Source organism: Aspergillus saccharolyticus (genome assembly GCF_003184585.1).
Source record: "Aspergillus saccharolyticus JOP 1030-1 unplaced genomic scaffold BP01scaffold_29, whole genome shotgun sequence".
NCBI classification, from domain to species: domain Eukaryota; kingdom Fungi; phylum Ascomycota; class Eurotiomycetes; order Eurotiales; family Aspergillaceae; genus Aspergillus; species Aspergillus saccharolyticus.
Genome location: NW_020290639.1, coordinates 65,069 through 77,657, shown reverse-complemented (window position 1 = coordinate 77,657; position 12,589 = coordinate 65,069). Strand labels below are relative to the sequence as shown.

Below are 12,589 nucleotides of genomic sequence, written 5' to 3'. Positions count from 1 at the left end.
TGCTGCGGTCTTCCTGGCATCGGAAGACGCCAGATATATTACGGGGCAGGAATTGGTGGTAGACGGGGGAATCACCTCTTCGACTGGACGGGTATGAGTGGGAGGAGGACATGTCCATCTTACTACTAAACGCAGTGTAAATGATTAGCCGAATGAATATCTCCTGCGGAACTCCGGTGACAATTCCATCTTCGCAGTTATCAGGAACCCACAAAATTCCCCAAACAAGGGAATTGATAGGGACCTACCGATAAGAAGATTAACAATTATGCGATGTGATTTGCGCGCATTCAGCCGAGGTCACACCGCTAAACGGAGGCTGGTCTCCAACCTCCTCTCCACTTCATTCGCATCGGGGAGATAACATCCAGCAGGGCGCACTTAAAAACCAAGCTTTGGCGTGCCTGACCCCGGGGAAATCCTGCACCTTAAAAAAAACTCAAACTATACATAGAATCATGCGATCGTTCTGGTATGTCGCATGGTTGGGTGCTTGGCCCCTGACCCAGGCGCAATTTGTGGCCCCTCCAACCGACCTGATCGCCACCAAGGGTTATCTGGATGTCCCCGTCCGCTATAAACAGGTCCCCAATGGGATCTGCGAAACCGATCCCAGCGTCAAGAGCTTCTCTGGATACCTGGATGTAGCCGAACACGAGCACATCTTCTTCTGGTTCTTCGAAGCCCGCAACCAGGACCCGGAAGAGGCCCCGTTGACCGTGTGGATCAATGGAGGTAAGATAATCCCTACATTTTAAACCTCGCTTTCATCTGCAAGATCTTAATCCCAGTATCATCAGGCCCCGGGTCATCCTCTATGATTGGGCTTTTCCAAGAGAATGGTCCCTGTGGGGTGGACTCCAATGGCTCCGTCTACAACAACCCGTACTCCTGGTCGAACGCCAGCAACATGCTGTACATTGACCAGCCCGTGCAGACGGGCTTCTCCTACAGCATCCCCGTGCCAGCCTATGTCGATTCCGAGACCGACAATGTCATCACCTTGCCCTCGACCAGCTGCCCGGACTATGCGGCCGGTCTCTCCTGTGGCACATATTCCTATCCCAACGTGAGCCTGACGGCCAACTCCACCGACAACGCGGCACCCAACTTCTACCGGGCCCTACAGGGCTTCATGGGGGCCTTCCCACAGTACGCCCGGGAGTCCTTCCATTTCACCACGGAGAGTTATGGAGGCCACTATGGACCCGTGTTCAACGAGTACATCGAGCAGCAGAACGCCCACCTCCTGCACGGAGCCAAGAAGATTCAACTGGAAAGTGTGATGATCGGGAATGGGTGGTACGATCCCATCATCCAGTACCAAGCCTACTACAACTTCACCGTGAGATGCCCCCCCAACCACAATAATCACCTTCTCCACTAACCACCCACCTCCTCAACCAGGTCTACCCCGGCAACACCTACGACTACGCCCCATACAACGACTCGATCAGCGCTCTCCTCTACAATCAGCTCTACGGCCCGGGCAACTGCCTCAGCCAGCTCCTCGACTGCGCCGCGCGCGGCACCAACGAGATCTGCAGCGTGGCCGACAACTTCTGCGCGAACGAAGTCGAAAGCGTGTACGACAACTACCTGGGGCGCGACGAGTACGACATCCGGGAATTGACGCCGGACCCCTTCCCCTACGAGTTCTACGTCGACTACCTGAACACGGCGCGGGTGCAGGCGGCGATCGGGGCGTACGTCAACTTCACGGAGAGCAACAACGCGGTCTACGAGGCGTTTTCATCCACGGGGGACGACGGGCGCCGCATGAACACCACCGAGGACGTTGCCGCCCTGCTGCGCCAGGGCGTGACGGTGGCGATGTACGCGGGCGACGCCGACTACAATTGCAACTGGCTGGGCGGCGAGGCGGTCGCGCACAAGGTCGGCGCCCCCGGGTTTGAGAGCGCGGGCTACACGAATATCACCACCGCGGACGGGGTCGTGCACGGCCAGGTGCGTCAGGCGGGGCGGTTTGCCTTTGTGCGCGTGTATGAGAGCGGCCACGAGGTCCCCTTTTACCAGCCGCTGCTGGCGTTGGCGATGTTCGAGCGCGTGATTGCCGGCAAGGATATCGCGACGGGGTCGGTGGACGCGACGACCGGGTATAAGACGGTCGGGTCGTTGAAGAGTACCTACCGCGAGGGCAATGGGACGGTGCAGTGGTCGGTGTTGGATTCGCTGGCGACGTATAATACCACGACGAATGCGCCGAATCCCACCGGGACCAAGCGGTGGAGACAGAAGGGGTTGCGGAAGAGTGCTTTGCGGCTGCAGATGTAATGGGTGGTTTCATGCGATGGATGTATGCAGTGGTCATGTCTCTAATAAGCGGTCTTCACTAATTCGCTACATCGTCAAGCTTTACCAGCAACCTCCCCTACACCAACACCGGAAACTCGCACATATGCTCATCCCCCGGATCGACTTCAAGTCAAACCGCACGAGATCCACCTTGTAGGGAAACATGTAGGTCGACGTGACCCTACCACGGGCAATAATCTTAGTGTCAGAGGGATTCATGCTGCTACGCTATCGTGAGGAGGACAGACCAATGATGCTCCGGACTCGCCTGATACTCAGCGAGCGCAGCCACATTCTCGTGGTAACTCAGCAGGGCACTCTGAAACCCTTGGCTGCGCTCGATAGGATCCGTGACACTGGGGATGCCGACGATGAGCCGACCATTCTTGACGCAGGGGAGGTGCTTGAGCTTCTTGAGCTCGATGACGCGGGTGTTTTTGTGCTCGTCGCTGACGTCGGAGCGGAATTTGACGAGGACTGGGGGGTTTACTTTGGGTTCATAATTCGCAGTGGAGGGGACAGACCGATGTGTACAAGGTCATGATGGCGGTGTGTGTGGTGTCGTGCGAAGGGCAATTTGTAGACTTGGTAGTAATAAATACAGATGGAATTCAAGCTAGAATAGCAGGTGGTGGATATAAGAGCACGAGTTGGTAAACGTGAATCCATGCATCGGTAGCGGTCTCAGAAGATTATGGGCTTGGGTAGGCAGCGCGGATACGTGCCGCATCCCTCTTCACTAGTGGGAGGGAGTATATCTTTATAAGTATATATATATATATAGTGTGATAGTAAGTATAGTACGTATTACTCCACCACGACACCTTATCCCTAATAGGGAGTCGGGAAGTCAACGATCCCCTTCCTCTGACTGTTAGGTTTCTGGTACCAAGGCCTCCCCACCTGCTGCCGATGGTAGTGCAGGTAATGGAAATGCTTATGGGAGGGCCCATGTCGGTACATCAGGTCGGGGCGAGTTTTGCTCTGGATGGCGCCCCAGCAGGCGCGGAATGCGCGATCAATTTGCGTATCGAAATCCAGCTGATTTTCCACCCAGTCCCCCGTGCCCTCCATCTCCAATTTGACATGATCCGACAGGTCTTGCGGGTGCTGGAGATGATTGACATTGAAGACAAACACCATGTAGACGGTGAACAGCCGCTGCCACCAATTGTTCACCCACTCCCCTTGGTGGCGCATGATGAGACGCACCAGGTTCTCCACCGCCTTCAGCGGGGTCAACATATTCACCGGATACAGTCTGCGATCCTGCTTGCCCTGGTAGTGGAGGAGGCCGAACCCCGGGGTCGGCAGCTCATTGGACGCGGTGATCTGGTAGACCGGGGGTCCATACATCTCGTCGTCGGGGACACGAAAGGGCCACTGGTGGGCTCCTTTGGTGTGGGAGGCCGGTCCAGCGGGCGGGCTGGGGATGGCCTCGTGGATCACCACCCTTTTGGGGTACAGAAAGACCCCGCGCGACTGGTCCGCGTCATATGCGGAGGTGGGATAGCGGTGGTCGGTGTGGAAGTGATACGCTGGCCGGGGATAATCCCGGTGTTCGGGCTTGTGGCGTCGCAGAACGGCGCATTTGACCCTCTTCCCTTTGGTTTTATCATCATCATCTTCCTTTTTGTCTTTCTTTTCTGGTTCGTCGTCGGCTTCCTCTTCTCCCTCTTCCCCGATATCCGGCAATTCCTCATCGCTCTCCTCCTCGGAGTACTGTGTCGTGGTTTCCGACGCATCACGCCCCTCCGCCTTCTGCCTCCACCCAGTGCCATGATCATCCGCCGGACAGCAGGGAAACCCGTCCAGACGAAGCAGCTCGGCCGCCCGGTCGAGGTCGGCTTCGTCAATCGCCCACTCGCAATTCTGCACGCGAATCGGGGCGCCGGCAATGGCCGCCGCGATCTCGCCACACAGCGAGCTTCCGATCCCGTGCGTGTCGAACAGCCACGAGATGCGTGACTGCAGCGCGGGACAGTCGGGGGCATCGACCGGGAAGACCACCGGGTCTGGCGCGACGATCTGGCGGTCTTTTGCCCGGATCCCTGGAGTCCGGTCCAGCCAGTGGTTGATGTTCGCGAGCGACACCGTGTCGGCTGCGGAGCCCAGACTCGCGAGATCCGAGGCTTGCTCCTCTTTCTCGTCTTTTTCGCCGGCGTCTCTCCTGTCTTTCCTGTCTGAATGAGAATGGCTGGGCGAGGCCGAGTCCCAGCTGCTGCCGTCCACCAGGGTGGGCTCGGGCTCGGAGGAGTCGCATTCGTAGCCTTGGTCCCGCAGGCGTCTGTACATATTGCGTTGTGTGTTGTTGGTTGAGTGGATAGAGAGCGTAGAGGGTTGTAGTGTTATTGTTTTGCCATGAGTCTGGAGAAGATGCTTGATAGGTTCGAGTGGTGTGTGAATTGCGTAGTATCTGTGGTGAATGGCTGCGTTGGTACCTTATATATGGCTTATGGTATTCCATTGTTACGAATTACGAAAGAGAAGCCCAGGTTGTGTTGCGTCTCATTGTTGGATTGTTGTCGGTCGGCATATTTTACCCGCTTCTTTGACTCTGGCTCATCCATCGTGGGTTTGGCCTTGTGCATTCATCCGTCTCTTTGTCCTCGACATATCTGGAGTCAACCTGACCCGTCTACTCTGCACAACTGCACAAGAGAGTGCCTGGAGGACACACCATCGACACACCAGGACTACGATCACAAGCAGCTGCTGGAAGCCGCCAAGCGAGGCATCCATCTCCAGGGCGGATCGCCATTGACTTCCCCACCATCAGGCTGCACGAGAGCTTCTCCTTCTCCCACCCGACCAGGATGTTCCTGCGCAACCGGATGAGTATGCATACAGAAGGGATGATCCACGCGCAGCCGGTGGACGCTTGCATCCTGATCGGAGGTGAGACACCTGAACCACATCTACGCAATGGTGCTAATTGGCTGAGAATCTAGCCAGCGACAAGACGGTCTCTGTGCAGACGGGGAATGGGATGACGGTGGATGTGGATGTGGAGGCGAGGGTGCGGCGGATGGAGGTGAGTGAGGAGGCGGAGTTGGCGGGGCGGATGGCGGAGAGGGAGGCCACGGGGACCTTGAAGGGAGGTGGGGGAGAGGTGGAATGCACGGCGGGGGCGGCCGCGCGGGTATCGCGGGTTGTTTGTGTGAGCGGGAGGTGAATCAGGCGCATGAGGGGGCGGATTTATCTCGGTTTTTGACGGCGGAGAGGCCGGGGGCGGACTCTACGGAGTGATTGTGCTTGTATACTTCTGAACTATGCAGCATAATGAATCTAGAAACTTGACTTTGTGCATTACAGTCTACTGAGAAGTGAGCATCCCTCCCCGGCAACTCCCGACGGAAAAATCCGTCCCCCTCCCCCTCCCGCTCGGAAGACACGGTCAAAAACAAAAACAACCCCTCACCCGTATTTACCACCCAACAACCACCAACCTCATACCACACACACTCCAGCCACCAAACAGCTGGAACCTAGTGTACTCATTCCACACCTCCTCCAAACTCACAAAACATGACACCCTCGGAAACCCTCACCCACGTGCGCGCCGTCAGCGCCGCCCAACGCGCCAACAGCCCCATCTACGCCCATCTCCTCTCCGACATCACCATCACCTCCGCGACGGAAGGGCACCTCTTAGCCACGATCCCCGTGGGCGCCCCGCACATCAACTCCAAGGGCGGGCTGCACGGGACGATGACCGCGTGCCTGGTGGACTGGGCGGCGGGGATGGTGATCGCGACGTACGGCGGGAGCTACACGGGGGTGAGCACGGATCTGCATGTCTCGTACGTGGCGTCGGCGCGGGAGGGGGACGTGTTGGAGGTGACGGGGCGGGCGACGAAGGTCGGGGGGACGATGGCGTTTGTGGCAGTGGAGGTTGCGAGGGTAGTTGATGCAGATGGTGAGAGGGTGGTGGTTGCGAGTGGCTTGCACAGTAAATATGTTAAGCAGCGCTCTACTTAGGGACATTTATGCGGGGGAGGAAGTGCGTTGAACCAGGAAGCTGAAAAGAAAAGGGGGGTCCGGGGGTTCTCCCCCGGGAAGCCTTTTTTTTCTCTGTGGATTGGGGATGAGTTTGGCCAGGAAGCTGAAAAAAAAGGGGGGTCCGGGGGTTGCCCCCCGGGATACTTTACTGATATAGGCGGGACAAAATGTTGATTTGACTCTGTAAGGATCTGTCTGAAGGACTATCCTAGGATTCAGCCAGGCGATGACCTATGAAGAAGCCAAGAAGTCTGCGATGACCTGCAGGTATTTCTCCGGCTCATCGAACTGGGGACAGTGCGCACTCTCCGACAGCGTCACCCACTTGACCTTAGGGATTCCCCAGAAGAACGGCTCGACCGTACTGTTCTGCGCCTCGTCATACCTCCCATTAATCAGCAGGGTGAGCACCTGAATAGCCTGCAGCCGATCCAGCACGCACCAATCCTTCAGGCTCCCTTCAATCCAGGATTTGACGGACCAAGCCTTATGCGGTTAGCATTCCCCCAAATGGAACAACAACACCACCACAAAAGGAAGGGAAGCAACTCACATGGTCGACGCCACCGTGGAATCCTTTTCCGTCGCCCACACAAGACTATCCAGCAACTCCTGCGGCCAGGGATCCACTTGACAGGAGAACTGAGACAAAAAGACCATAGTGGCATCCGCATACTCCGTGGAGTCGAGCCGGCCCTCGTCTTCGCATTGCTTGAGTGTCTCCTGCACAGGCTGGGGCAGGGTCGCGCGCAGCCGATCGACGGCTCCAACCACAGGGAGGCCGCGGCCGGGGGCGTTGGAGAGCACGAGACGCCGCAGTCCGGCCGGTCGGCGCACCGCGAAACGCGCCGAGCATGCCCCCCCACGAGTGGCCCAAAAGATCAAAGTCCCCGGCGATGCCTAGATAGGCCAGCAGGTTCTCCAGCTCGGAGATTAACAGGTCAACCGTCCAGAACGCGTGATCGCCGCGTTTCTCCGGGTAGTGCGTCGACCGCCCGTTTCCGATCTGGCCGTACAGGATCACGGCGCGCGTGGGAGCCAGATCGGCCAGGGGGAGCAGGTAGTTGTGGCAGAACCCGGGGCCTCCGTGCAGGACGACGAGAGGAGTGTTGACCGTGAGATCGCCGTAGACTCGGTACCAGGTTTGCGCGGGTTGGGGGAAATGCGCATGCTGGAACGTCGCGGTTCCTTCTCGGAAAGGTGCCTCCATGATGTCCTGATCTGAATTGCAATGTGCTTTGTGGGTGAGCAAGAGCCCGGAATGGACGTAAGGTGGTGACGCTATATTAGAGCTGCAGGCAGGGGGCGCAATGGGATTGCAGCGATCTGCACGGCGAGGCGGCGGCGCAGCCCGACGGTCGAACCCTAACAGATTGCGCGGGCAAATCCATCCTTTGCAGAGTTATTCCTTTATTGCGGATGATTCTGGGGACGGGTGTTATCGGTCGTTGTTTGCCTCCACGCCCGTATCTGGTGGAGTGTGTGCTTCTCCTGATTGTCATTGTCAACTTATTAGTTACTTTGTACGAAGGGGCACCCATGTTCTGAAGCTGCTTAGTGGTTGGGAACTTGAGCGCGACGCGCGGGTTATGGTAGCCAGACGTTGCTGCTTGTCATAAGGTGTGAGGGTGCAATGAGTCTGATTTGGACAAAGAGCCGGGAAAGCCTCTCTGCCCTTAGCGACGTCTCAATGTTGTGAACTCATCGATTATAGGCCTCTCTTCCCATGATGATTATGGTATTGCGTTGCTGTTCATCCCTGTATAAGGACCACCTGTGGGGGCATTATTGTCTTCGAGAATTTGCATGGAGCAACAGCATTCGTTCCCCCGCAATAGTTCAATCGTATCCCCCTCTGTCCTGCTGCTATCCAATAGTATTGAGCCACAGAACTTCCGTACATGCTAGTACTGAGGTACAATGGGATGAGTTGATTGAAGAACTAAGCCCTGCCCCGTTTGGTACCACAGATGAGCTTACAACTGGATCAAATCAAATTTCTCCTATTGGCTGAGTAAGAAGAGGGTGGTGAATACGATGAGCAGCCACCGCGATATGTCTGGTACCCAATTTGAATGAACGCACATACTCAACCGCAAGGCGGCAGGTAGAGTGACCGGGGAAGATTTGGTTGTAGCTCCTAGTGAGTATTGGAGGAGGTTTTGAAAGCAGATGTCAAAGATATGCTTCAAACGAAAAAGAAATGTTACCAGAGAATTCGATATGAGGGCAGTCCTCGTGTATCCTTGGTGGGGTTCGCAGGTCAATGGTCATTATCCGCAGTGCAAGGATGTCGTCTCTGATTAGTCTACTCTTGGGATTGGCCGCTTCGATTGGGTCACCCATATCATGTCGGAGGCATAACATGCGCATGATGCCCGGCAGCGCCTAATATGCTTCCTTTGGTGCTAGATGCCCGGAGTGGAATAGGCTCATGAACGCTTTGGGCTATAGGAGGGAGTAGGGGGGCGGGCTCAGGAGCATAGCCTAATCTGTAAGTTCCTTATATTATAGGAACCAGTCAACCTCACTATCATTACTTCCCTCTTGCAGGACACCGGCGCGACGGAGGCCCGAGTAAAGGATAGCTAAATAATTACAGAGATTAAAGGCTTGGTTATATAATAGGGTGGCTGTTAAGAACTAGACTTGCTCTGCCTTGAGTCGCGCGACAGACTGGTGGACTCATGTCTAGATGGTCTTAGCTATGTGGCCTTCATCAGAGACCATGCGGCTACCACCTAGATAGGTGGGTGTTGAACCGCTTCACCTGCCGGCCATTTCACCTGGAGCCAAAATCAACCTGCCTAGCTATGTTATCCTTATTTATAGTTTGTGCCTGCATCTTTGCCAGCTACTCTATGGCTAGGTTATTTTTGTCCTTGTTACCGCCCCGTTGCCTGCTCTATCTATCTAGCTAGCACCTACATCCACTTCCTGCATTGTGCGCACTGACTGGGTTATATCTAAAGAGAGAATAATGGTGCAGGTGATCCTGATGTTAGTGGGGTCTAAGGCTTGTAGTTTAGTCTCTAAATTCAAGAGTATATTAAATTGTTAAGGACTTCTGTAGATAATCTAAGGCATGTAAGGAGTTCCGCTAAAATAATAGAATCCTGAATGCATCACCTAGGCGCGCGTGTAGCTCCCCTAATCAGATGTCAATGAGTGCGCTGGGGCAAAGGACTAAAGTGGGCTGATGGGTATAGATATAATCCTTAGCTGTGGTGACTAATGAATACTAAAGTATTATTATAAGTGTTATGGTTTTTCTTATTCTATAAGTGTCTGCTAGTATGCTGCCTCTGATGGGGCTCCTCGCTTGTTTGAGCATCCATACCACTCTACTAACCTGCCATTGCTTGAGCCACATCCCCGCCTGATTTAGATTGCTTGGGACACACAAGAGTAGCGTAACTAGATCCAGGACCAGGGTCTGGCAGTGTCACGGTGCTGCCTCGAATAGTTGGCATCGCTAAGGATGAATCACGTGACCTTAGGGATATCTTCATCGCACAAATTCCGAAACCTGTTTGAAGCTCTTTGAGCTACGTCCTGTCTATAGAGCCTGTACCAGCCTGCCCGCAGTCTGGAACAGAGAGATATAGTTTACTGTAGCCAGCCTGAGTGTTAACTACCTCATTGACCTAGTCCCTAGTCCGTGGACGATCGTATGTACATCCGCTTTTCTCCGCCGTTGATTGGTTGGTGCGTAGTCGGGATTGGTTTTGGTTTTCCCTCACCGCCCGCCCGCGTTCTGCCCTAAGCTTCGTATGTTCCTGGATGAACTTTGTACATAGCAGGCCAAGGGGGGGATAAGTTGGTGATCTATTCGTCTATTGAGGTAGACAGACAGAAGATTCCCACGCCGCAGTCAATTTCCAAGCTTAAAGAGCGAGAAAATCCTCCCGCGGTACTTCGAACAGTATGTAACTCGTGACCCTTTCAATCTGCACGCTGCGGAGGAAGCATGCACCTCAACCATTACCGAGATCGATTTTGGCAGGGACTACAGCTAGAGTCCCTGCTGGCCACTGTAAATTTGGACCTGGAATCGCTGGTAGTGCTAGAGGTAATGGGCACACCGGAAGATATTTCAATCTACTCTATACCTTGGGAAGTGCTAGAAGAGGAACCCTCCATATTTCGGCATTTTCTAACTTGACTACTAGGAGTGGGACGTTATATTTTCTCTTAACATTGACCCATGGGACGCGCCTCTCATTTACAAATATGCCGAAGACGTCGCAGACGTCCTCCGGCAAAATGAAGTGAAGATGGTAGTACTGAACGCATGTAGGTCGGCAAATGCTGGACCGTATCTCAATGCAAACATCGCGTGGACATTTGTCAGAAAAGGCATCTCCGAGGTAGTTGCTAGTTCCTTTGACTTACACAGAGACGCGGCAAAGATCTTCATGAGTCACTTCTATCATGAGATTCTCGTTAAGGGCCTTGGCTTCACCGTGTCGGCGGCCGAGGCCCGTCGTCGTCTTCGTACATCGCGCACGTGAGCTTCTAGATTTGGCATGACAGTTGATGTCAATGACTGGATGATTCCAGTTGTTTACCAGAGCGAAGGGCAACATCGAGAAATTGAGCTGGCTGAACATGTCAGTTTCCTAGCCCAACATGTGATGATAGTGCCTAACACACGCTCTTGGGCCGCGATTTCCATATTTATCAGCTGGAGACAGATCTCTTTATGTCACCTTGTAAGATATGGGAGCTTAGGGGCTTTTCAGGCTCAGGAAAGTCAGATTTATTAGTACACTTGTGCGATTGGTGGGAAAGAAGCAGCTTTGCCGAGGATTCTATATATTGCGACATCGGCACAGATGGACGAATTGTCCGCGTTTACCAAAAGATACTAAAGAAAGATTCTTCCTCAGCCAGTCTTGCTCTGTTATCTTCGGGCAACATTGAGGCTATGCAGAAAGCTGCGCTGAGAATACTGAAGAGCCGACGCTTGCTACTCGTGCTTGACACAATGAATTGTGTTGTTGCTGAATTAGCTCGAGACTTAAGCTCCTTTCTCTACAAGCTTTCAAAGAAAGAACCAAAGAGTTTTGTGATAACGTCATCTTGTTCCCCGGTAGTGAGAAATCTAGGCCTTAGTATGTTCCATATATACGTTTGCTACTCGCTGACTCTTCAAACTGACATTTCTCTAGGACTTGGTTCCTTCGAATCTTTTCTTTTCCGGTTTGAATGAAGATGCTTGCTTTCAATTGTCACAGCGAGTCTGTGAATTTGATAAAAGACTAGCAAACATTCGATTCCTTCAACGAGTTTTTCGACTGTTACATTATCTACCCGCAGCAATTAGAGCCGTCCTGCCAGTCCTCAATCGCACGTACTATAGTCCAGAAAGACTGTTCTATGACCTTCTATCTAAAAGGGTACAAATCAGTGACTTGGCAATATCTGAAGCTCCGAGGTTCGGTACAACTGTTGCCAACTTTTTCAACCAATCCGGCGAGCTTACTAGGAACTTAATGCTTCTATGGGCGCCATTCTCGGTCACAATCCCTTCAGACTTTCAGCGCATTTGGCAAGAACGGAAGAAATACCTTACCCCAAATGAAAATGGTGACCTTGAGCCTGAGACAAAATATAACCGAATTATCAGCGCCTGGCAGAGATTTGGAGTTTTGTCTTCGGAAATCCAGGGATATCCACTTGCCTCAAATTGTGATGACGACAAATACTCACATTGTTACGGAACAAGTTTGAAATACACCCCCTTCTGACCCTATTTCTAAGGTCACAATTCAAAACATGTCAATTTCCCGGCGGCTCTCATGTTCACGATATCTTTGTTACCTTCCTTGACTACTATAATGAGATCGGTTCCGCGCTCACTAGCGCTCAGCGCCTTGCGCTCTTAGAAGAGGCTGGATCTGATTATTTCAACTTTATCAAGTCTGTCGCATACACTTTGTACCTTGATGGCCCTTTTAACTAGATGATAAACCTACCTCAAAATCCCTTGCGTGGGCTTTCCGCTGGTACGCTATACCGATCCTATGATGCGGAAATATTTCTCCATTTTCTGGGACTTCTCATCCAGCGGTATGAGCGAGACCGAGATCTACAATTGGAGCTCTAATTGGAGGGACCCGACACTGAGTTACTCACCTACGGTACAACAGAGATAGCAGCAATGTCCTTGATGTGGGTTTGCGATCATTACGCGTCTCGATACGTAGCGACGTCCCTTGGAAAAAGCCTAGAACAAGCTAGATCCGTTACCGATGATCTAACAAAA

General features: G+C 53.4%; 6 protein-coding genes across 6 annotated transcripts; 4 read left to right on the top strand and 2 right to left on the bottom strand.

Annotated features, from left to right (window-relative positions):
- Positions 1 to 161: 161 nt before the first annotated feature.
- BP01DRAFT_108509 (serine carboxypeptidase) lies at positions 162 to 2,414 on the top strand. Its single transcript, XM_025570299.1, has 3 exons — positions 162 to 735; positions 801 to 1,345; positions 1,408 to 2,414. Exons 1-3 carry the CDS (start codon positions 459 to 461, stop codon positions 2,293 to 2,295), a joined length of 1,710 nt encoding a protein of 569 aa, XP_025429074.1. The 5' UTR covers positions 162 to 458; the 3' UTR covers positions 2,296 to 2,414.
- Positions 2,415 to 3,147: 733 nt separating this feature from the next.
- Positions 3,148 to 4,611, bottom strand: BP01DRAFT_403060 (uncharacterized protein; the record flags this gene model as incomplete). The annotated part of the gene is made up of 1 exon (XM_025578665.1): positions 3,148 to 4,611. The coding sequence occupies one exon, from the start codon at positions 4,609 to 4,611 to the stop codon at positions 3,148 to 3,150; it is 1,464 nt and encodes a 487-aa protein (XP_025429073.1).
- Positions 4,612 to 4,938: 327 nt separating this feature from the next.
- On the top strand, positions 4,939 to 5,491 carry BP01DRAFT_393667 (uncharacterized protein; the record flags this gene model as incomplete). Its single annotated transcript, XM_025578253.1, has 2 exons — positions 4,939 to 5,214; positions 5,268 to 5,491. The coding sequence occupies exons 1-2, from the start codon at positions 5,133 to 5,135 to the stop codon at positions 5,489 to 5,491; spliced, it is 306 nt and encodes a 101-aa protein (XP_025429072.1). The 5' UTR covers positions 4,939 to 5,132.
- Positions 5,492 to 5,764: 273 nt separating this feature from the next.
- On the top strand, positions 5,765 to 6,692 carry BP01DRAFT_358855 (PaaI family thioesterase). Its single transcript, XM_025575535.1, has one exon. The coding sequence runs from the start codon at positions 5,845 to 5,847 to the stop codon at positions 6,295 to 6,297; it is 453 nt and encodes a 150-aa protein (XP_025429071.1). The 5' UTR covers positions 5,765 to 5,844; the 3' UTR covers positions 6,298 to 6,692.
- Positions 6,550 to 7,528, bottom strand: BP01DRAFT_375699 (proline-specific peptidase; the record flags this gene model as incomplete). Its single annotated transcript, XM_025576910.1, has 3 exons — positions 6,550 to 6,772; positions 6,872 to 7,082; positions 7,156 to 7,528. The coding sequence occupies 3 exons, from the start codon at positions 7,526 to 7,528 to the stop codon at positions 6,550 to 6,552; spliced, it is 807 nt and encodes a 268-aa protein (XP_025429070.1).
- A 2,760-nt stretch (positions 7,529 to 10,288) lies between these two features.
- BP01DRAFT_384782 (uncharacterized protein) lies at positions 10,289 to 10,832 on the top strand (the record flags this gene model as incomplete). Its single annotated transcript, XM_025577537.1, has 2 exons — positions 10,289 to 10,390; positions 10,491 to 10,832. 2 exons carry the CDS (start codon positions 10,289 to 10,291, stop codon positions 10,830 to 10,832), a joined length of 444 nt encoding a protein of 147 aa, XP_025429069.1.
- Between the last annotated feature and the right edge of the window lie 1,757 nt (positions 10,833 to 12,589).